The following is a 24,557-nucleotide window of genomic DNA, read 5'->3' as shown; positions in this document are numbered from 1 at the left end:
AGTCACTCCAGCCTTAACAGCAGCCAGTGCCTTGGCTCTTACGGAAGCAGGTGCCATGGCCCACAGCTCACATGGCTTCAATGTTTGGGATGAGGCTGGAGTGAGTCACAAGGAAGGAGTGTGATTAAGGGGTGGCCCTTTAACAGTCAGTTAATGTGCTGTCACTACAGAGCCAGCAGCTGCTATTTGAACCATCTGAGCCATGCCAGGCACTGGTGGAAAGATGGTTGAGGTGACTCATCCCTACCTCTAGCCCAGTCTTAACGGGAAGGGATCAGCTAGGGCTCAGCTTTAGCTGCAGTGTGGTGAGGGGTGGCTGGTAGAGGTCAGACCATCTGGACAGAGCCAGGCAGCCTCTCTGATGAGGTGGCCTTGGGCTAAGCAGGCACATGCCAGGAAGGAAGACTGCTTTCTGGAGGTTGGCTCTGGTGTTTGGAGGGAGCAATGACCGGGAATCGGGAGCCTGTGAGGCATGGTAAGGGGTGGCCAAGGTGCTACATGAGCGGAGGGTGTCATTAGTGAAGAGAAAGTCCCAGGAAGAAAGCAGGCAAACGATGGGCTGTGCTCAGTGTTGGGTCTAAGAGGCAGAAACACCGGATGTGGGCAGGCATCCAGATGTGGACCCAGACAAGTTGCTGTCAGCTAGATGTCTGTGACCTGGAACTTATTGACATGTGGACACTGTGGGTAGAGGTAGGGATATGGGGCTGGAGGTGACAGGAGTAGGGAGGGGTGACATCATATTTGCTGGAAGCCTGGGTGGGAAGGTGACTGAGTCAGAAAAGCTTGCAATTTGGCAGGGAGATGAGAGAAACCTCCCCATCACTGTATTTTTTAAATTATTTTTGGCTGCACTGGGACTGTTGCTGGGCATGGGTTTTCTCTAGTTGCAGCGAGTAGGGGCTACTTTCTAGTTGCAGAGCATAGGCTCTAGAGCACAGGCTCAGTAGTTGTGGCACATGGGCTTAGTTGCCCCACAGCATGGAGAATTGTCCCTGACCAGGGATTGAACCCCTGTCCCCTCCATTGGCAGGCGGATTCTTAACCACTGGACCACAGGGAAGTCCCTCCCCACCACTTTAATCCTCAACCTCCTTAACTGTGAAATGGGAAACCATGCATTATCTCAAGGGCTGGAGAGCCATGTGCTTTGCTGTTATGTGGTGGTGCTTTTGGGAGGAAGTGCTCTTGGGTGGTAAGTGTGCAGGGGCAGCTTCTGTGCTCCAAGGCAAATCAGGCTTCTGGTTACCTGAGGGCAGTGCTGGGTATCCCTGCAATGGCCAGCACTTCATCTCTGAAAATACAGACCGAGTGAGTGAAAGGAGGAGATGGACTTGGTGCTTTTCCTCAGTTTCTCCATGTTCTTTTCTCAAATGCTGGATTGCAGTCTCGCAGACCAGGTGGATGGGGCTATCCCACTTGCAGGGCACTGGAATGTACCCCAGCTCTCCTCCCACCTTGTGGTCTGAGTGGAAAGTTCAGTGATCAGTCCAGGAGTGGGCACATGCCTCGTCCAGACAGTCACTCAGTCTTCAGGAATCTCAAAGATGTTGAGGAAGCCAGCACCAGGGAAGAGAGTGACATACCCACAGGGCCTGGGGCTCCTGGACTCTGACAGGATGCTTGTGCAAAGAGGAGCCACTCAGCTCCAGGTGCTTTCTGGTTTGCTTGGTTGAGCAAAGATACACGTGGTTTACAGAGCAACTTGCATAAGGAGGAACAGCCCTGTCCCTTGGCAGGTTGTGTGAAACCCAGCAGGAGTCAAAGGTGCCAGAGTCGTTGAATGGTTGTCACACTCAGACATGGTCTGAAATACCAGAAGAGGAATGTTGCTTTCTCTAAACAACAAGGGTTTTGTTCTTGCTTGCAGGGAGCTAAGGCTCTAATACAGGAAACAAAAACAAGAAATTATGATAATAGTGTAACAACTACAATAGAAATAAGTGAAGCAGGACATAGACTCAGAGCATTTTCTGTTCTGGAATATACATTCCAATGGGGGAAAGACGGAAAAAGTGAAATACAAGGCTATGGAGGAAAACAGAGCAGAGGGTGCTAAGGGGTAGGGAAAGGCCTTGCGGATGAGGTGGAGTTGTGAGCACGTGGATATTCGGAGGGGAGCCTTGCTGGCAGAGAGACGAGCAAGTATAAAAGTCCTAGGGTGAGAACACTGGGACAAGCCACAGCCCCATTGTGGCTGGTGGAGAGGGCAGAGGTAGTGGGGCCTCTGTGCTGGGCTTCAAAGGAAGGGTATCAACAAGGATATAGTTGCTGTGTAATACAGTCAACTATAGCCATTTTCTTGTAATAATTTTTAATAGAGTATAATCATTGGAAGGACTGATGCTGAAACTTCAATACTTTGGCCACCTCATGCGAAGAGCTGACTCATTTGAAAAGACCCTGATACTGGGAAATATTGAAGGCGGGAAGAGAAGGGGACAACAGAGGATGAGATGGTTGGATGGCATCACTGACTCAATGGACGTGAGTTTGAGTAAACTCCAGGAGTTGGTGATGGACAGGGAGGCCTGGCGTGCTGCAGTCCATGGGGTCACAAAGAGTCAGACATGACTGAGTGACTAAAGTGAATAATCCATAAAAATACTGAGTCACCGTATTATATACTTGAAACTTCTGTAATATTCTAAAATAGCTGTACTTCAATAAAATGCTAATAAGATGAAGGGAAAAAAAAAAAAGGGAAGGGCATCTACCAGAGGTGCAGCCTGACCTGGGGAGGGGCTGCCAGGGCTGAGCATTTAGGGACTGACGTGGGGGACATCCATAGACAATGACTGAAAAGGCAGAGCCATGGAGTGGGCTTCTGTGTTTCTGTTTCAATGAGTGTGGAACGTGAAACACTGGTTTTTTACCTGAAAAAATAACACAGTCAGTACAAAATTTGAGGTAACATGTATACAGAATAACCTTCCCAGCACCGTCCAAATGAAACCCTTGTTACTGCAGGTTGTTTTCTTAATAAGAGCTATATTAACATATAGTCGACATACCATGGAGTTAACCCATTTACAGTAATCTTACTCTATTCACCAAGTCACAAATTCACCTCCACATTCAAATTCTAGGATATTCTCATCACCCCAAAAAGAAACCCACCAGCCATCATGTCTCTGTTCCCCTTCCTCAGCCTTCACTTGTCCACTTTCTTTGGATTTGCCTGTGGTGGACATTTCATACAAATGGATTTATATAATCTGTGACCTCAGTGTCTGGCTTCTTTACTCAGCACAATGTCTTTGAGGTTCATTCTTGTTATAGCCTGTGTCAGTATCCAGTCCAAATGAAACCCTTGTTACCGCAAATAATCCTGTGGTGAATAGTTCACATTTTGTTTTGTCCGTTCATCAGTTGATGGACATTTGGGTTGTATCTACTTTTTGGCTATTGAAGTAATGCTGCTGTGAGCATTGAAGTACACATTTTATGTGGAGATAGTTTTCAGTGGTTTTGGAGTAGAATTGCTGGATCATAAAGCAAATAAGTTTGCTTCCCTGATAGCTCAGTTGGTAAAGAATCAGCCTGCAATGCAGGAGACCCCAGTTTGATCTTCCCTAATCATTTCTATTAATATTAACATCAGCCTACTTCTCCGTTTAACTGGGAATGTTCTTAAGTGTCAGTTTGTAATTTTGATAGTTCAGTCGCTCAGTGTCCGACTCTCTACAACCCCATGGACTATAGCATTCCAGGCCTCCATGTCCATCACCAACTCCTGGAGTTTACTCAAACTCATACCCATTGAGTTGGTGATGCCATCTAACCATCTCACCATCTGTTGTCCCCTTCTCCTCCTGTCTTCAATCTTTCCCAGCATCAGGGTTTTTTCCAATGAGTCAGTTCTGCGCATCAGGTGGCCAAAGTATTGGAGTTTCAGCTTCAGCATCAGTCCTTCCAATGAATATTCAGGGCTGATTTCCTTTAGGATGGTCTGGTTGGATCTCCTTGCTGTCCAAGGGACTCTCAAGAGTCTTCTCCGACACCACAGTTCAAAAGCATCAATTCTTCGGCGCTCAGCTTTCTTTATAGTCCAACTCTCACATCCATACATGACCACTGGAAAAACCATAGCTTTGATAAGATGGACCTTTGTTGGCAAAGTAATGTCTCTGCTTTTTAAAATTCTGTCTAGGTTGGTCATAACTTTTCTTCCAAGGAGCAAGCGTCTTTTAATTTCATGGCTGCAGTCACCATCTGCAGTGATTTTGGAGCCCAAAAAAATAAAGTCTGACACTGTTTCCACTGTTTCCCCATCTATTTCCCATGAAGTGATGGGACCAGATGCCATGATCTTAGTTTTCTGAATGTTGAGTTTTAAGCCAACTTTTTCACTCTCCTCTTTCACTTTCATCAAGAGGTTCTTTAGTTCTTCTTTGCTTTCTGCCATAAGGGTGATGTTGTCTGCATATCTGAAGTTATTGATATTTCTCCTGGCAATTTTGATTCCAGCCTGTGCTTCATCCAGTTCATTTCTCATGACGTACTCTGCATATAAGTTAAATAAGCAGGGTGATAATATAGTCAGATGTATAGAAGAGAAGTGATAATCAAAGAATTCCTGGATTGTCACCCAGACCACCAGATGGAACCCCGCTCCTTTTCATCCTCTGTTTCTTCTGAACTGATAGAGAGTAAGTTGCAACGTGGTGCCTCTTTACCCCTAAATCCTTCCACATGCATGTCCTTAAAAACAAATGCATCATCTTACATAATCAGAAGTGAACACTGATAACAATACCATTATGTGAACCATATCCTTATTCAAGTTTAGCCAGCTGTCCTAATAGTCTATGTTGTAAATGCTTTTCCTCGTCTACATGGGAAAGGTATGTCTGGACCACTGCCTTGAGCTAAAGATGTCTAGTCATCTTCAACTGGTAGTGCTTTTAGCCTTTTCATGTCTTTCATGACCTTGGCACTTTTTGAAGATCAGTCCCATTGGGGATTGTCTTGCTTCGTTATCATTAGACCAAGGTTACGTACTCCAAGCAAAAATATCACTGAAAGGGTTTCCCATGGGGTACAGCATGGTGGTCTGTCTCTCTCATTACCCATCTTATAACCTTGCTTGCGTGATTCAGTGGGAGCTGCCAGGTTTCTCCATAAAGAAGGAAGAGTTATCCTTCTCTCCTTTGTAATCTATAAATTTTTTGGAGAAGAACTTTGAGACCAAGTGAATACTTGTTTCTCACTATTTTGCCTGCTAGTTTTAGCCTCCTATGGTGTGATAAGGGCTTCCCTGATAGCTCAGTTGGTAAAGAATTTGCCTGCAATGCAGGAGACCACGGTATCAATTCTCCACTGGAGAAGGGATAGGCTACCCACTCCAGTATTCTTGGGCTTCCCTTGTGGCTCAACTGGTAAAGAATCCCCCTGCAATGTGGAGACCTGGTTTCGATCCCTGGGTTGGAAAGATCCCCTGGAAAAGGGAAAGGCTACCCACTCCAGTATTCTGGCCTGGAGAATTCTATGGACTATACAGTCCATGTATAGTGTCGGACACAACTGAGGGATTTTCACTTTCACTTTTTTTTCACTTTCATGGTGTGATTATTATTATTGTAGTGTTTAATGTTGCATTTTTTGTATTTCCCCTATTCTCTCAACATTAATTGGAATTCTTTTCTGAAAAAAAACAGTCCCTTCTCGACCATTTATTCAGTTATTTCAGTCAGTATGGGCTTGTGGCTATTTGATTCTATGAGTCATAATCTGGTAACTGATTATAATTTATGTGATTCTATGAGTCACAATCTGATAAACTCTGTTGCTCAGACATTAGGGTTCCTCCTATGCCTTTTTTTTTTTCTTCACATTTTTCAAAAGAATTTATTAAGAAATAGGAAAAAAGGATATAAAGCACATAATCAAAGGAATCAAAGAGTTTACAACATAGATTCTTCAGGCTGCTGGCAACTAAGAAATATTTGCTGGGCCGACACCAAGGGTACTGAGGCCCCAATTCCATTTTCAATCCCATTTCTCTTGAGTGCTAACCCAACCAGCTCAAACTTCCTCCAAAGAGAAGTCAGATTGCCTTCCAAAACCTCCCCAAACTACTTTCCAATTGCCTTCACAGCCCTTCTCTGCCTGGTCCTAAATTCTCACCTAGGCTTCAGGTGAAGTCAGCTAGACCCTGTTGAGCCTTCTCGACTCCTCCAATCACTCTGTGGTCCTTAAATCTATTTTTATTCCCATCTGGACTCATTTAATTAAACTATATTCGTGAACCAGTTGGGTTGGCTTGTTCTGCTGCCTTTGGTCAAGTTACCTATTTTTCTAATCCTACATCTGAACTTGATCTTTCTCCTGTTGGGAACAACTTCTTGAGTCATCTCTCTGGCAGCTCCCTGCCCCACTTAGTTCAAGGCTACTTTCTCCCCCAGACAGAATTCTGCACCCTCCTCCAACTCCCCACTTAACTTCCAGGTGGCTCTAGTTCTCAGCTAACCCACCTGGATGGTGGTTTAGTCGCTAAGTTGTGTCCGACTCTAGAGACTCCATGGACTTGTATACCGCCTGGCTCCTCTGGCCATGGGATTCTCCAGACAAGAATACTGGAGTGTGTTGCCATTGCCTTCTCCACACCTATGCCTTTTTGACATGCCATGTCCTTTTTTATGTTTTTTTTGTTCCTTTAAAAAAAATTTTTTTTTTTAATGTTTTGGCTGCACTGTGTACATCATGTAGGATCTTAGTTCAGCCAGGGATTGAACCAGTGCCCCTTGCAGTTGAAGCACAGAGTCAAATTTAATCGCTGGACTGCCAGGGGAGCCTGTTTTTTAAAGCACTTCCTGACTTTCTGGCCCCAGAAGAGGCTCCAGGCTTACCTTCTGTTCCCTGGCTCCTTTCCTGGAGACTGGTATTTAACAACCAAGATATGGGTGTTGGGTGTGCTCATTGCTACTGGGCTGTTATTGCTTCTGGGCCCTCGCAGGACAAAGCTAGGAAATATATATACTAATTCATGCATATACTTCAATATTCACCTCTGTTTTTAGCTGTATATATGCATTTAAAAAAAAACATGAGTTTTTACTGTTCTCTGATTCCAACCCAGTTTCATAGGATTCATTCTCATCTCCCCTTGTTTGTAAATTCTTTCCCTGGCAATAAGAAACCTGGCTGTCATTATCAACATGATATTTGCTTAAATGATGTCAGTCGTTTAAATATCCACCTAGCCTGATTTTAGAACTGCTAACATACACCCCTGTGAGAACCATTTACCAACTTGGGTACAGTATTGGTTCATCCATGTGTTGAGCCATAGAGTACTGATTTCCAGTGAAAGTACCAGTTTCCAAAGTTGCTTAGGCAAGTCCTTCTCTTCTACCCCCTTCAGAGTAATTTGTACTACAATTAGTTTCTTTTGTTACATTTTGTATTCTATTGTGCCTTTTCCACATATCCTGATTTTTTTTTTGTAATTTACATTTATTACTTGTTATGCAATTACATAGGACTGTATAATTTTCATAAAAGTTTACATGGTTTACATTAATTACCTGTCATTATTAATGAGTCATTCTGGGATCAACTGACCATTTAGGGGAAAGTGGCAATAATGGTAAAGAACCCACCTGCCAATGCAAGAGACATAAGAGATGTAGGTTTGATCCCTGTGTCGAGAGGATACCATGGAGGAAATGGCAACTCATTCCAGTATTCTTGCCTGAAGAATTCAATGGACAGAAGAGCCTGGTGGGCTACAGTCCATGAGGTTACACTGAGTCAGACATGACTGAAGTGATTTAGCATTCATGCAGCAATAAATAATATACATCAATAAAGATTTAATGTGAAAATAAGCCATCAGAGTACTGGGAGATAATCTCATTAGTTTAAAATATATCATCTTGTCTAAGTTATGCCAGAGTTAATTTTTATATTATCTGTGCAGGTTGTAGAAACAAATTATACAATGTTTTAGCATGTTAACTAATTGTAAATTAGTAGCTATATAAAAGTCACTGTGAGCATTCCAGTTTTTTAAATGTTACAAATCCATCATAAACAAGCCATTCAAATTACCATTAGTGGTTACAAAGAATTAATATTTCTTTCTTTTTTTTTTGTCAAATAAATAAACATCCAAGAGTCCCTAATGATACATAAAAAAAATCTACTGTTCACCTCTGGAGATTACTTGGGTACTAATTCATTCTAAAAATTGGCCAATAAAAGGAAAGAAACAAATATTTTTTCTATACAAACTGTAGTTTGAAGGGATTAAGTAGCTGATGACTGGAGGTTTTTTAAAAAGAATTCCAGCTAAGGGACTTCCCTGGTGGTCCAGTGGCTAACACTCTGAGCTCCAAAGCAGGGGCCTGTCTGGGTTCCATCTCTGGTCAGGGACATAGATCCCACGTGCTGAAACTAAAGATCCTGCAGGACACAACGAAGATTGAAGGTCCCATGTGTTGCAACTAAGACCAGGCGCAGTCAAATAAATAAATATGAAAAAAAAAAAATCGAGCTAAGAAACACAACAGTGTTAGAAAAAAAGTCACCATTTTGTGATGCCTAATAAAATGATGCATGTTGGGAAGAGTCCTCAGCAGCTGATGTGATGATAAACAATGGTGGACCAGGCAGTCCCTGGAGCCTACCGTACCTCACTGCAGGTAGGACCAGCAGAGTGTCCCCTGAGATGAAGCACTGGGAAGCCCACAGCACTTCCTCAAACTGAACTAGGGCTCATCCCCCCCGAGATGTAAGGGGAACAGAAGACATACCACACTACATCACACCAGAGGATTCACCTGGCAAATCCACAAGTGCCCATGGGAACTTCTCACCACAGGTGTCCTGGCTTCCTCCCCACCTAAGTGCCACAAGCATAGCAAAGGAATCAAAAGTGATTGTGGAAAAAAAAAAGTGAATGTGGTATAACAACTTTATAAATTGATCTTTGTTCTTTGTTCCCAAACAGAGCTCCTAAATCCCTTGAGATTTCCTGAGTGATAGGATCATCTTTTGTTATTCATAACAAGGTCTTTTCAATTTATGTTAATGAATGACTGTTGGTGGGCCCCTAGATAGTTTTAGGGTGGGTGCTGGTCACCAGAAAGACATAGGGTTGGAACTCTCAGCCCCACCCCCTACCCCCTGATCTCTGCAGAGGGGAGAGGGGATGGAGATTGAGTTAATCACCAGTGGCCAATGATTTAATCAATCATGCTTGTATTGAAAAACCTCCAAACCATGGGGTTTAAAGAGCTCCTGGATTGGGGAACACATCATAATGCTGGGAGGATGGTGCACCTGGAGACAGCACAGAAATACCAGGAACACCCCCTATCCCATACCTTGTCCTAAGCATCTCCTGCCTTTGGCTGTTCCTGAGTTGTATCATTTATAATAAATGGATCAGTTCAGTTCAGCCGCTCAGTAGTGTCCGACACTTTGCGACCCCATGAATCACAGCACGCCAGGCCTCCCTGTCCATCACCAACTCTCGGAGTTTACCCAAACCCATGTCCATCGAGTCAGTGATGCCATCCAACCATCTCATCCTCTGTCGTCCCCTTCTCCTCCTGCCCCCAATCCTTCCCAGCATTAGGGTCTTTTCCAATGAGTCAACTCTTCACGTGAGGTGGCCAAAGTATTGGAGTTTCAGCTTCAACATCAGTCCTTCCAATGAACACCCAGGACTGATCTCCTTTAGGATGGATTGATTGGATCTCCTTGCAGTCCAAGGGACTCTCAAGAGTCTTCTCCAACACCACAGTTCAAAAGCATCAATTCTTCGGCGCTCAGCTTTCTTCACCGTCCAACTCTCACATCCATACATGAGCACTGGAAAAACCATAGCCTTGACTAGATGGACCTTTGTTGGCAAAGTAATGTCTCTGCTTTTAAATATGCTGTCTAGGTTGGTCATAACAATAAATGGATACTTGGAAGTAAATCGTTTTCCTGAGTTCTGAGTTGTTTATTGAACCTGAAGAAGCAGTGCAGGGAAGCTTTGAATTCGTAGTCTGCTGGCAAAAATGTGGGTAGCTCGTGACTGGTGCCTGAAGCAGGGGCAGTCTTTGGAGTGAGCGCTCAACCTGCAGGGTCACTCCAGTTAGCAGTCAGAATTTCACTGACGTGTGGTTTCAGACAGTTGGTATGAGAATAAACCTCTCAGTGCACATCATCCAAGCGTGTAGTGTGGACTCCATCTGGATCCTGATGTGAATAAACCAACTGAAATGAGAGGGTTGTTTTTGTTTTTCCTTTTTAAGGTATTTCATTAAATATAGTTGGTTTACAATGTTGTGTTAATTTCTGCTACACAGCAAAATGATTCTGTTTTATATATGTATCGTTGTTGTGCCACAGGGCTTGTAGAATCTTAGTTTCTTAGTTCCCTGATCAAGGATTGAGCCTGGGCCCTCAGCAGTGAAACTGCAGTCTTGGGGGGCACAGTGGTAAAGAATCTGCCTGCTGATGCAGGAGACAGACACAAAAGACGTGGGTTCAATCCCTGGGTTGGGAAGATTCCCTGGAGAAGGAAATGGCAACCCACACCAGTATTCTTGCCTGGAAAAATTCCATGGACAGAGGAGCCGGGCAGGCTACAGTCCATGGGGTTGCAAAGAGTTGGACATGACTGAGCAACTGAACATGCACAACCACTGGACTGCCAGGGATTTTCCTATATATTCTTTTTCATATTCTTTTCCATTATGGTTTATTATAGAATATTGAATATACTTCCTTATGCTCTACAGTATACAGAATGCTATTTACCCATTCTATCTATAATAGTTTGCATCTGTGAATCCCAAACTCCCAATCCATCCCTCAACTCCCCTGAGACAAGAGCTTTGAGATAGAAAAATTGAACATGAACTATTAGATAATATTAGGAAAGTATTGTTAATTTTGGTAAGCATGTTAATGATATTGTTATGTTAAAAATAACATAAAAATTTCCCAGTGGTCCAGTGGTTAGGATTCCATGCTTGTAATTTGGGGGTGTGGTAGGGAAACTAAGATCCCACATGCCACACAATGCAGCCAAAAAAAAAGCCTTAGGAACAAATTTAACCAGAAAAGTACAAGACCTGCACACAGGCACACTGAAAACTATGAAATTCTACAGAAAGAAACTAAAGATTAAATAGATGCCTGGGGTGGGATGCGGAAGGGATAGACTGGGAGTTTGGAGTTAGTAGATGCAAACTATCACACATAGAATGGATAAACAACAAGGTCCTACTATATAGCATAGGGAACAATATTCAATATCCTGGGAATTAACCATAGTGGAAAGGAATATTAAAAAGAATGTATATATGTGTACAACTCAGTCACTTTGCTATATAGCAGAAATAAACACAACACTCTAAATCAACTACACTTCAGTTAAAAAATTAATTAAAGGACTTCCCTGGTGGTACAGTGGTTAAGAGTCCCTGCTTCTACTACAGGGAGCACAGGTTTAATCCCTGGTCAAAGAACTAAGATCCAGCGTGCCATGTGGCTTGGTCAAAAAAAATTGTTTTTTCTTTAAATAAATAAATACATGCATAGAAATCTCATGCTTTGGGTTGAAACATTTAATATTGTTAAAATGGCAATTCTCTCCAAATTGCTCTACAGATTCAGTGTAATGGAGCTTCCCAGGTGGCTCAGTGGTTAAGAATCCACTTGCCAATGCAAGAGACACAGGTTGATCCCTGTGTTGGGAAGATCCTCTGGAGAAGGAAATGACAACCCACGCCAGTATTCTTGCCTGGTAAATAGCATGGACAGAGGAGCCTGGTGGGGCTATAGTCCATGGGGTCGCAAAAGAGTTGGACACGACTCAGCGACTAACAACAACAATCTCTATCAGTAAGTGCTTTTGTAGAAACTGAAAACAGATTTTAAGATTTATATGGAAATTCAAAGGACCTAGAATAGCCAAAATAATTTTGAAAAGAAGAATAAAGTTGAGAACCTACACTGCCAGGTTTCAAAACGTACTACAAAGCTATGGTTATCAAGAGGTTGTGACATATAAGTTACAAAATAGAATTGAATCTATAAATAAAGCCTTAAGTTTATGGTGAATAAAATTTCAACAAAGGTGCCAAGACAGTTCAGTAGGTGAAAACTATTAGTCTTTTCAACTCTTAACTCAGTTATACACAAACATTAATTCAAGATAGAGTGTAGACTTAAATGGAAGCTGAAATTATACATATAATAGAAGAAACTATAGGAGAAAACCTTTACAGTTTTGGCTTTGGCAAAGAGTTCTGAGACACAGCATCAAAAGCATGAGCCATGAAAAAAAATTGATGTTAGAATTCACTAAAAGGTTGCCCTTCAAATAATGTCATTAAGAAAAACAATGTTGAGCTTCCCTGGTGGTCCAGTGGTTAAAAGTCCACTCTGCAATGCAAGGAACAACAGTTCCATACCTGGGCTGAGAAGATCCCACATGTCACGAAGCAACTAAGCCAGTCTGCCACAACTACTGAGCTCACGTGCTCCAACTACTGAAGCCCTTGCGCCTAGAGCCCTGCCCCCCAGCAAGAGAAGCCATTGCAATGAGAAGCCTGTGCACCACAACTACAGAGTAGCTCACACTCGCCACAAGTAGAGAAAGCCACAGTGCAGCAACCAAGACCCACCACAGACAAAAATAATAATAATAATAAAATAAATAAATATACCTTAAAAACAAAACACAAAGAAAAACAACGTCAAGTAACAGAGATATATCTGACAAAGGACTCCTATCTAGGACCCATTAGTGGTCTTGCAACTGAATAGAACAATCAAATTTTAAAATGGACAAAAAATTTCAATAGATGTTGTACCAAAGAAGACTCTTCATTAAGGAAATGCAAATCAAAGCCACAAACATCATGTCCCACCCACTAGGACAGCTTTAATCAAAAACACAGACAATGTCAAGCGTTGGCAAGGGTGTGCCCAACTGGAACATTTCCACATTGCTGTCAGGATTGTAAAATGGTACATTCCTACCTTGGAAAGGGGCTTTCCAGTTGGCGCTAGGGGTAAAGAACCCACTTGCCAATGCAGGAGACATAAGAGGCACAGGTTCAACCCCTGGCTTGGGAAGATCCCCTGGAGGAGGGCCTGGCAACCCACTCCAGTATTGTTGACGGAGAATCCCACGGACAGAGGAGCCTGGTGGGCTATATAGTCCAAAGGGTCACAACGAGTTGGACACAATTGAAGCGACTTAGCACTCATGCACACACCTTGGAAAACATGGGGAAATCCACTCTTGGCAATCTACCCAAGATAACGAACAAACCAAACATTCATGCAAAAACAAATGCAAATGTTCATAACAGACAAAAAGGAAACCAAAAGTGCATCAAATGACAAGTGAATACAAAACAAAACATGCTATACTTATACAATAAACAGGACAAAGTGCACGATACACTATAGATGTAAAACGTTAGGTGAAATCACAAGACACCAGAAGGTTATACACTGTGTGATTCCACTAACATGAACTGTCCAGGAAAGACAAATGTACAGATGCAGAAAGCCGGACAGTGGTTGCCAGAGTCTGGGGGGAAAGAGGGCTTAGAGTAGGTGTCAACTACAAATAGTGCAAGGGAAACTTTCTTGGCCTGAGGATTATGCTCTTCTACAAATTTACTGAAAAATAATTGAATTGTCAGCTTTGAACTGATGGATTTTGTAAATTCTACCTCAGTAAAGCTGACTTTCTATGTCATTAAATATTTTTATTTGAATAATCTAGAAAGTTTTAATTCATCACAGGGCTTTTAAATTAATATGTTTATTTATTACAGTGTAGATGCTCTGGGTCTGCTCAGTGATCTACTCTGCTTTTCAGATCCTTGTTATGAAAACATTTGATACTGTGAAAATGCTGAAATAAATGTCCTTATATCTGGGACTTCCCTGGTGGTCCATTGGTTAAGACTCCTTGCTCCCAATGCAAGGGGTCTGGGTTCAATTCTTGCTCAGGGAACTAGATCCCACAAGCCACATCTAAAAGAACCCGCACACTGCAAGGAAGATCGAAGATCCTGCAGGCCACAACTAAGACCTGTCACAGCCAAATAAATATATATATTTTTTAAGTCCTTGTAAGTAAATCTTTGTACACAGCCACAGTTCTTTCCTCAGAATACTGTTAAGGTTCAAGGTGTACTTTCACAGCCCTCCCCAGCCGCACTGGGTGCTCTGGGTGTGGCCACCCCATGTCAAGTCACATCTCTTAAGATTCTTCGCTAATCTGACAAAAGGTTCAAAACAGTGTCATCCCTCCCTCCCCCAGAAATGTGTCACATTCCAAAAGGGTCCAGCTCCTGCCAGTCCAACCTGCACCTTCAGAAAGGATGGAGGGCAGGGACACAATATCAGTCCTGGATGTGGTGTTGCCATTCAGTCCCAGTTGTGGGAGACTCGAAGGACCAGTGGCCCTGGTCCTTCAACAGGACACTGCAAGGAGCAGAGATGATGATCCTATTATGAATATACGAGCACAACTAATGCCATGTACAAAGCTCTAGCAAAAAGTAAAACAACTCAGTACAATCAAGGAAAACAATGTTTAGATCTTTAGTGATAAATTTGTTGGCTTTCCCTGGTGGTACAGTGGATAGGAATCCCCCTGCCAATGTAGGGGACATGGGATCAATCCCTGGTGCAGGAAAATCCCACATGCTGGGGAGAAACTAAAGCCTGCATGATGCAAGTACTGAAGCCTGTGCGTCTCAGCCTGTGCTCCCTAACAAGAGAAGCCACCTCAGTGAGAAGCCCATGCATCACAACGAAGAGTAGCCCCTGCCTGCCACTAGAGAAAGCCCATGGGCAGCAATGAAGACCCCGTGCAATCAAAACTAAATACAGGTAATTAAAAAAAAAAAGAATCTGTTAATTTTCTTGGTTGGTATTCCAGGTACTTACTGCTCTATAAATTACTACAAAACTTGGCGTGAAACACACATTTTATTATGGTCACAATTCTGACAGTCAGGGAGTGAGATGATATAGGTTTGCCTCATGCCACAAAGCAGGTCTTCTGGGTCTTCAGCCCCCATTTTCAGATTAAGAGAAGCCACACCCCCAGATTCATCCTCACCTGAGTCCTGACCAGAAACCATGATGGGATGAGACTTTGCGGGGTCCTGGGAGGCAGTGTGTGGTAAAAGGCCACACATCATCCTTTGCTTCTCTTCCCATTGAGAGGTGGACTCTCATCTGTTTCAAAGTGATTTGTTACGATTCCTACTCACCTTGTGTGAAACTCGTAGGATTTAAGCTATGTGAAGATATGTTAAGTAGTTAAAAATGGAGTCACACTGGCCAATGTGAACTTCCATGTTAGTTGTTTTGAAACGTCTGCTGTAGCATTGTGAGTATCTTAAGTGATAAACTAAGAGTTCAGTTCAGTTCAGTCGCCCAGTTGTGTCCGACTCTTTGCGACCCCATGAATCGCAGCACGCCAGGCCTCTCTGTCCATCACCAACTCCCGGAGTTTACCCAAACCCATGTCCATCGAGTCAGTGATGCCATCCAACCATCTCATCCTCTGTCGTCCCCTTCTCCTCCTGCCCCCAATCCTTCCCAGCATTAGGGTCTTTTCCAATGAGTCAACTCTTTGCGTGAGGTGGCCAAAGTATTGGAGTTTCAGCTTCAGCATCAGTCCTTCCAATGAACACCCAGGACTGATCTCCTTTAGGATGGATTGATTGGATCTCCTTGCAGTCCAAGGGACTCTCAAGAGTCTTCTCCAACACCACAGTTCAAAAGCATCAATTCTTCGGCGCTCAGCTTTCTTCACCGTCCAACTCTCACATCCATACATGACCACTGGAAAAACCATAGCCTTGACTAGATGGACCTTTGTTGGCAAAGTAATGTCTCTGCTTTTAAATATGCTACCTAGGTTGGCCATAACCTTCCTTCCAAGGAGTAAGTGTCTTTTAATTTCATGGCTGCAATCACCATCAGCAGTGATTTTGGAGCCCCCAAAAATAAAGTCTGACACTGTTTCCACTGTTTCCCCATCTATTTCCCATGAAGTGATGGGACCAGATGCCATGATCTTAGTTTTCTGAACGTTGAGCTTTAAGCCAACTTTTTCACTCTCCTCTTTCACTTTCATCAAGAGGCTCTTTAGTTCTTCTTCACTTTCTGCCATAAGGGTGGTGTCATCTGCATATCTGAGGTTAGTGATATTTCTCCCGGCAATCTTGATTCCAGCTTGTGTTTCTTCCAGCCCAGCATTTTTCATGATGGACTCTGCATATAAGTTAAATAAGCAGGGTAACAATATACAGCCTTGACGTACTCCTTTTCCTATTTGGAACCAGTCTGTTGTTCCATGTCCAGTTCTAACTGTTGCTTCCTGACCTGCATACAGGTTTCTCAAGAGACAGGTCAGACGGTCTGGTATTCCCATCTCTTTCAGAATTTTCCACAGTTTATTGTGATCCACACAGTCAAAAGCTTTGGCATAGTCAATAAAGCAGAAATAGATGTTTTTCTGGAACTCTCTTGCTTTTTCGATGATCCAGCAGATGTTGGCAATTTGATCTCTGGTTCCTCTGCCTTTTCTAAAACCAGCTTGAACATCTGGAATCTCATGGTTCACGTATTGCTGAAGCCTGGCTTGGAGAATTTTTAGCATTACTTTACTAGCGTGTGAGATGAGTGCAATTGTGCGGTAGTTGAGTATTACTTTAGATAAGAAGCTTGAAGGATGATGTATGTCATTCGAAGAAAAAGAACAACTGTTAAGAGTCAAGACCCCTCCCCCTAGGGTTGACTACTGCTCTTAAGAAGACACCACTAAGCCCAGTGACTTTGAAGACTCTTCCCTGCAGGAACCTACTCCACACTGTTGAGAGCTGTTCCAGCTATTTCGGACACTGCCAGAGGCCCTGCTGGAGCAGAAGGCAACTTCCCATTCATATTTGTCTTGAGACCTATGGCCCCGGGACCAAAGATGCTGCTCGTGCTGAGAGGCCTCCTTCTCAAGCTTTTCCCTGGAGTGGTTTATTACCCCCTTGTCCCAGCTTTGTAATTGTGTGTAATACACTGAGTGATTTGTGAACTGAATGTTGGCTACTGTTTCATGTATCTCTATTCCTGATTCTCACCTGCTCTTACTGCTGGGCCCTGCCCTTCCTTCAGGCACAGAAAACAGGTTTCTTGGAACATTTGTTTTTGAAGTCCCAGTGGCCAAAATTCCGCAGGAGCCACGTGGGAAGTCCTTGGGTCAACAGCCCAGGCTGAGTGCTATGCAACAAGGTCATTTTGTTGTTGTTTTCACTTTATCACCTCAAGCAGCATATGGGATCTTAGTTCCCTGACCAGGGACTGAACCCGTGCCCCCTGCATTGGCAGCTCAGAATCTTAACCACTGGACCGCCAAGGAAATTCTGGAGGGGTTTGCTACGTAGCAGGTGGGATGATGGTACCGCTGTTATTTACTCTCAAAGGACCTTTTACTTAGAATATTGTGTGTAGAAATACATGCGGAAATATTTATGGTAGAAATGACATTTGAGGTTTGTTTCAAGCTTACTCCATGCGGCGAGGAGATGAGGGCACACATGACACTGGGTTGGAGACAAGCTGGAGGGTACCTATAGAAGCTGATGGTAGGTAACTCTGGGCTTCATATTCCCATTCTTTCTACCTCCACCCACGTGGTGGGCCACCTCCAAGATGGCTGAATGGCCCAGCACCTCTCCTTGTCATGTCCCTGTGCTCCCCTCCAGCACTGTACTGGGGAAGCTCCATGTGACCAGCAGAAGAGAGTAGAAAGAATGGCACCTCTGATACTAGGTTGTGAGGGGCACTGCAGCTTTGTTTTGGGCACTTGCTGTTTCCCTGGCTCGAATTCTCTGAGGCCTCACTTGGGGAATGCCAGCTGCCTTACAGAGAAGCCAGAAGCTGTGGGCAGCAGGGAACTAAATCCTCCAGCCAACAGCCTGGGAGGATCAGAGCCTCCTGCCCACAGCATGTGCATGAGCTTGGAATTCCTGCAGATCCTGAAACCAGGGCCCTGGTTCACAGTTCAACCACAACCTCACTAGACTGGAGCCAGAACCACCCAGTGGAGCTCTCCCTGATCCTCGGTGAAGACAGTGTATGTTGGTCGTTTTAAGCAGCTCAATTCCAGGGTTATGTTTTTACACAGCAATAGGTGACTAATATAACAGAGTTTGATAGTTTCCAAAAAGCACTTGGGTTATCGAAAACCAAACTTTTGCTCAGTCAGCGATTCTGCTGTGTAGCAGGACCAGGGTGGCTGGGTCTAGCACCGCAGTTTTCAGGTGCGCCAACAGAAGCCTCAAAAGCGTGTATGGAATAAAATACAAGATTGGAATGCTCTGCCTTTGGCCAACTCAACTTTCTACATGTTAAGCTGACCATGCGACTCTTACAGAAGACTCGCAAATATTCCCCCCAAGTTAAGACATTTCCAAAAGATACGAAGGTCAGTATTTCACATTAGGCTCTGTGGCCTAAAAGGTCCCCACCACGCGCAATCCAGGGGTGTGCGTTTGTGATGACTCGGGTATGAAACATTTGAGGTCTTGCACTCCGCGAGGAGGCGAAGGAAGAAGAGATGCGTTCTAGACAGGTGTTGGCAGCACAGGCTCCGCCAGGCTGGCTGCAAATCATAGGCCCCCCTTGGGGCTGCAAAATGCTCGCTGGTTGAACGCGTGAGCATGTGTCCGATAGTCACCACGCCGGGTGGCATCTGGGCTAGGAGCTCCCAAAAGGGCGACCACGTGCTGACTTGGTCTGGAAGGGGAAAGGCCTGGAGAAAGCTATTTGGACACCCGTGGATCAAGGTTCCGGGAAGGCGGACAGCGGCGAGTGGGCGCGAAGGCAGCCTAAGGCCGGACGGCTGCCACTCGCTGACCCCGGCTCCTTGAGGGGACCGGCTGTGCCGGCTTGTCCCCGCGGCGTGATGGCTGCGCGCCCTTTGAGGGAGAGACGCCCTCTGAGGGAGACGCGCCCGTGACATATGGGCGTCCCAGCACCTCGCAGAAATGCCATGCCGCGCCCAGGTTTCCCGTCGGGCTCAGCGAGACCGTCTCACTTCCCCGCCCCTTTAGCTTGCAGGCTGACTCCTGGGGACACCCGGGTCTAAGAAACGCCTCTGGCAAAGGGCACAGGAGCCCCAACCGGATAGGTTTCCCTTGCCGCGTTGCCCAAACGGACGCGCCCACGAGGCCGGTCTGCAAGATGGCGGCGGCGCGCTGCCGGCAGCTCCTCGAGCATGCGCTATCCGCGGCCCGCCCGGCGCGAGCGGAAGTCGCGTGACCCCGGAAGTGGCCGGCAGGGCGCGAGCGGGCGGGGCGGCGACGTTCGTCATTCTGTGCGGGAGGGAGCGCGAGAGCGGCGCGGACGATCCTCCGGTGAGTGCGGGCGGTGGGGCCAGCGAGCGCGGTGGGCACGGCGGGCGAGGCGGCCGCGGGGAAGGCGACCGGGGCCGCGCCTTTGTTCTCGCTTCCCGCCCCGCCCGCCAGTCCCGCTGGGGGAAATCTGCGCAGGGCGGGGGCGGCATTGACAGCGGGCGGCGCCGCGGGAGCAGGGCGGGCCCACGTGCGATCGGGGGCGCGGGGATCTGGAGGCGGGGGCGCGGGTGCCGGGGACAGGAGCTGGGGTCGGTGCAGACCTCTTTTGTGGTCGCTGCTCGTACCCGGCAGCCCCCTCCTCGTTGGTGCGCGCGGACCGGGGCCAGGCGGGACGCCTCCTCCCCTGGGAGGTGAGGTCCCTGCGCCCCACCCTGCTCGCCGGGCCTTGCTTGGCCCAGATTGCAGGCCCTGCGGAAGTGCGGGCCTCGCCATCGCACTTAATGATTTTGTCGCCTGCGGCCGCTCTTGGGTGACGTTAGGGCGTGAGCCTTCTAGAGGAATTCCAGAGGAAGCAGCAGGGAAGCTTGGTAAAACGAGCCGGCCCCACCCTGCCTGTGGCGGCCGGGTGGTTCCAGGTCCCCAGCGGCCCTTTGTAAGATCTGGTCCTCATGCACGTCCCGGCATTGGCTGTCTTTACTGACAACCGGTGGCCCTGACCCACCTCCCACACCGCCGGGTCTAGTCTGAGTCGGTTTCAGATATTCCTCAGGGATTCTACGGGGTGCGAGGGTCATCCTTAGCGAAGGAAGTCCTATGGCTGCCCCATCACTTCTCGCTTTGACAGCACTGCTCTGGGCTCTTCTGGGGCCGGGGCGGAAGCAGGATCTTGAGACTACCCATCACATGGCTGCAGCAGTTCCCAAATTGTAGGTCACAGACCCTCACAGTTAGAGATTGGTTTGTTAGACAGTTAGGGTCTTTTAGACCATTTTAGGACTTACCTGTGGGACTTAGGTTAGCCCTGTCATCTGAGCCCTAAGAGAGCCCTGTGTTTGGGCTGGAGTGAGACATGACTGACCCATGTCCTGCACAAAGGCTTTGGTTTGTAGCTGGGGCGTTTTGGAAGGAACAGGCTGGTCAGAGAGAACCCAGGAAGAGGGGTTCCTTGAGGTGAGGGCCTGGCAGCTCAGAACAGGAAGCAGCACTTGGTCCTAATGCTTCCTGGGCAGCAGGGGAGCTGTGCCTGGTTTCCTCTGAGAGCAGGCTGCAGTTTTCATTTAGCTCTGGATGCTGGGGTGAGGTCCTGTGAGGTGGGCAGGGCAAGGAGGTGAGTGGCCCCTTTGGGCTTCAGGAGCCTGTGTCTGGGCCCTTTTCGAAGTTCTGGCTGTCACTGCCTTCCTGTTACAGAACGTGCACCTCCCTTTGGGCCCAGGTTGGGGGCTTGGCCACCTGCAAAGAGGCAGTGCAGATCACCTGCAGGTCCTGCAGAAGGGCAGATGGGGACACACTATGGGTCCCTCCAGGCTGCCACAGCCCCTGCTACCCTGCTCACAGGTGTCTCACATCCAGCTAGAGGTGAGTATGGCTGAGCAGGAACCCACAGCTGAGCAACTGGCACAGATTGCGGCGGAGAACGAGGAGGACGAGCACTCGGTCAACTACAAGCCCCCGGCCCAGAAGAGCATCCAGGAGATCCAGGAGCTGGACAAGGACGACGAGAGTCTGCGCAAGTACAAGGAGGCCCTCCTGGGCCGTGTGGCTGTGTCTGCTGGTAAGTGGGCCCCGGTGGGGTGTGTGGACACCTGTCGTTTTTCTGGGTGTCCGCCACTATTTCCCCCGGTGGCGGAGCTCTAACTTGCTGTCACTCTGCAGACCCCAATGTCCCCAATGTTGTGGTGACCCGACTGACCCTGGTGTGTAGTACTGCCCCGGGCCCCCTGGAGCTGGACCTGACAGGTGAGTGGCATCTCCAGGTTCCTGGCTGGGGCCGCCTGGCACCCTGCTGCAGCCCCTAAAAATAATTTGTTGAGGTGCTGGTGCCCTCTTGTGGGGAGCATAGGAAGTACAACCAAGTGGTCTTAATAAGGCTCTAGCTTTGGCGTGGCCTGGGATTGGGGGGTGGGGTGTGTGTGGGTGTCTGGCCTGGGATGCTACGGGGTGTTTGTGTGTGTGTGTTTGGTGTGACCTGGGATGCCAGGGTGTGTGTGTGTGTCTGGGTGTGTGTGTATAGAGGGGCAGACGGGGCACCCCACCAGGGCCAGAGTGGCTTCCCCTACCTGAACCTCCTAGTGTGGCGTTCCTCTCAAACGCAGGTGATCTGGAGAGCTTCAAGAAGCAGTCCTTTGTGCTGAAGGAGGGTGTGGAATATCGGATAAAAATCTCCTTCCGGGTAAGGAGGAGGCTTGGGGGCGCTGGGGGCTCAGACTGGAGAGCCTGGCTGAACCCCGCTTGGGTGCCTCCTTGCAGGTGAACCGAGAGATTGTGTCCGGCATGAAGTATATCCAGCACACGTACAGGAAAGGCGTTAAGAGTGAGTGAGGGTGGGCGCCCGGAGGGAGGTGGCCACCCAGGGGCTCAAGGGGCATCAGGAGGGAGCGAGGAAAAGCCTGGCTCTGCTCCCTGACGGACGCCCTCCCTGCACCCCGCAGTTGACAAGACCGACTACATGGTGGGGAGCTATGGGCCCCGGGCGGAGGAGTACGAGTTCCTGACCCCCATGGAGGAGGCACCCAAGGGCATGCTGGCTCGAGGCAGCTACAACATCAAGTCCCGCTTCACAGACGACGACAGGACTGACCACCTGTCCTGGGAGTGGAACCTCACCATCAAGAAGGAGTGGAAGGACTGAGCCACGGCCGGGAGGCGGGCAGGGCGGGTGGACAGAAGGACGTGCCCCACCCCACCACCCCACCCCTCCCGACCCCAGACCAAAGTGCTGACAGGGCCCGCCCTCGCTGCCACCACTGCCCCTGGTCTGCCTCCTGGCTGGCCTGTCCCTCCTCCACCCTTCCAGCCCGCTGGCCCCAGCCTCCTCGGTGGTCTAGTGTTGTTGCTGCTTCCGCCTGTGCTGTGGGGAGGGAGGCCTCTACCTCCCCTTCTGTATCCCTCAAGATTCCCCCACTATCCTGACCCAACCTGAGTCCTTGGCATGGGAGTCAGGCATCGCAGTGGGGCTCAGGGTGCTCAGGTCCCCTGGGCCTTCTCTGTTATGTTACCTGGACTCCTGTCGCCCCCTTCCTGGTGGGGGTGGGGTGTACCACGAGGGGCCTCATGGGGCCGGTTGTCCTCCAGCTTTCACTTCTCCCCGGTCAGTCCATCCATCACTGTCAGTAACGGTCTAACCATGATGCCTTAACATGTGGAACGTGTGCTGTGGGGGCGTCACTAACCTCTAACCCTGTGTCTGCATGAGCATGTGGTGTCTCCCCGCCTCCCCCATCCCTACTCCATCTGTGATCCCCGTGGCCCGGGAAGGCTTCTGGGATGTGCTGGTCCCTAGTCTGCCCTGGCCTGGCCAGGCCTGCGGGGACAGCTCCAGGGGCTTGGGAAAGCCAAATTGCCAAAACACAAAAGCAGCCTCCAGTCCCATCTGGGAGGCTGGGTGTCCTCACGCCTCTGCCTTCTCTGTCCCAATGGGCAGCTAGAGCCCATGGCCCCAAGAGAGAGCCCTCGGCAGACAAAGCCAGTGGCCGAGCCTTACTTGTCCCTCCTGGCCTGCCGGCCTGGAGTCGTGTGCCTGGCCTGTCAGTATTTATTGCCTCCATATGTGCCGTCCTCTGGGCCCGCTGGCCTGCCGCCTCTGCCCCTAGGCTCGGTGCCACCATCCCCAGCAGGCCCTCCCTGGACCCAGCCAGGACAACCGTGGGACCAAGCTTGCACCGCTGGAGCCGTCCCCTCTGCCCCCACCCCACCCGACCCAACCCTCCCCGGTCAGGTCCGGGCCTAGAATGCACAGGAGCCTGTCCCTGCTTCTCCTTTTCTGACCGGGAAATAAACTTCCCCCTAAGGAGCCAGGGTGTCTGCTGCTCGTCTCCCGGTGGGGAAGGGGAAGTGGGGACCCCATTGCTCTGCTTCCCCAGGGCACCCGCAGGAGGGCCAGGGGCCAGTCATTCACCACTGTGTGGCTGGTGAAGGAGAAGGGGTTTATAGCCCTTACTCAGACACGTCAGCCCACAAGGCCAGTGCTGTCCTTTTGGCTGGGCGGGTTCTGCTGGGGAAAGGGTGGGGGACAGTTGGGGCCTGGGCCCAGTGGGGCATCCAGTGTCCAGAGTGACTCCTCTACGCCACTCGTGGGCCCTGTCTGAGCCTCTGGGAGGGAAGGGTTCCAACCTCAAAAAGGGGGAACCATGCTGAAGACTTGGGAACAAATAGAATGACTGGGTCCCAAGGGACCCAGGACAGGGACTCAGAGTTGGATGGGAGGGTGGCTAAGTTGGCAGCAGGGCCAGTGGAGAGGGTGGCGTGGAAGGCCAGAGGTCTAAAGGTGGGGTGGATGGGAGGAGATGGGGACCCTCACTGCAAGGAGGTGCAGAAGAGTGCCTGGGCAGCCCTGAAGGACCGACTGCCAAGAGACACGCATGCACCACTGCCAGCCCCGCTACCCGGCAGGGTCTCTTCAGGACCTTGGGGTGGCAGGGATGGTGCTACTCAAGCGTCACCCCCAAGGGCACCCAGTAATTAACACACCCCTTACCGACTGAAGAAGGAGAGGGCAAATAGGAATCCCCAGCTCCATCCAGACAGAAGGTTGAGTCCAGAAACCCTGTTTTATGGCTCAATAGCAAAAATCTTTTAGAGTGAAATCTCCCTTTGTGCTCAGCTGGTGAGAAAAGCGTGTGCCACACCTAGGCTGCTGCTGTCCCTGTGCCAGTCCTGGCCACGCCTCCCAGAGGCTGCCGCTTTTAATAGTTCTTAGCAGCAGGGTGAGCCCTTGAAGGAGTTTATTGCCAGCTGGAGCAGACCGGGAAGTACCCTTTCACTCCCACCCCCCAGCCAGTGACCACATGCCACGCCAGGATGGCTCCCACAGGGCTGGTTACCGCCTGGCTTTCCTTACCCCAGGGCCCCTGTGGGCTTCTGGAGATGGGGACCTGTTCTGGGTACCAGGACAAATTGCCGCTTTCTGCAGCAGCTGGCCCAGACATAAATCCAAGAGTTACAGCCACAAGGGACAAAGACCCTAACCAGCCTCTCCCAGGACAACCAGCCTCAGGCAGG

General features: G+C 48.2%; 1 protein-coding gene and 1 long non-coding RNA gene across 4 annotated transcripts; one reads left to right on the top strand and one right to left on the bottom strand.

Moving 5' to 3' along the window:
• Positions 1-3,024: 3,024 nt before the first annotated feature.
• LOC145541040 (uncharacterized) lies at positions 3,025-19,285 on the bottom strand. The gene is made up of 3 exons (XR_014078726.1): positions 17,124-19,285; positions 7,605-7,696; positions 3,025-4,506 (listed from the first exon to the last, which is right to left on the bottom strand). It is a non-coding gene; the product is annotated as an uncharacterized LOC145541040 (long non-coding RNA).
• A 52-nt stretch (positions 19,286-19,337) lies between these two features.
• On the top strand, positions 19,338-23,349 carry ARHGDIA (Rho GDP dissociation inhibitor alpha). Of its 3 annotated transcripts, none has more exons than XM_081576328.1 (6): positions 19,338-19,400; positions 20,895-21,111; positions 21,213-21,296; positions 21,653-21,729; positions 21,807-21,870; positions 22,121-23,349. In XM_081576328.1, the coding sequence occupies exons 2-6, from the start codon at positions 20,922-20,924 to the stop codon at positions 22,186-22,188; spliced, it is 483 nt and encodes a 160-aa protein (XP_081432454.1). In that variant the 5' UTR covers positions 19,338-19,400; positions 20,895-20,921; the 3' UTR covers positions 22,189-23,349. The 3 variants fall into 3 exon arrangements, with proteins under 3 accessions (XP_081432454.1, XP_081432452.1, XP_081432453.1); XM_081576326.1 differs by having other exon boundaries at positions 21,989-23,349; XM_081576327.1 differs by having other exon boundaries at positions 19,338-19,750; positions 21,989-23,349.
• Positions 23,350-24,557: the final 1,208 nt, after the last annotated feature.

Source organism: Giraffa tippelskirchi, chromosome 3 (genome assembly GCF_054371585.1).
Source record: "Giraffa tippelskirchi isolate mGirTip1 chromosome 3, T2T-mGirTip1v1.2.pri, whole genome shotgun sequence".
NCBI classification, from domain to species: domain Eukaryota; kingdom Metazoa; phylum Chordata; class Mammalia; order Artiodactyla; family Giraffidae; genus Giraffa; species Giraffa tippelskirchi.
The sequence above is the reverse complement of the archived record's forward strand: the minus strand, read 5'-3'. Positions and strand labels throughout refer to the sequence as shown.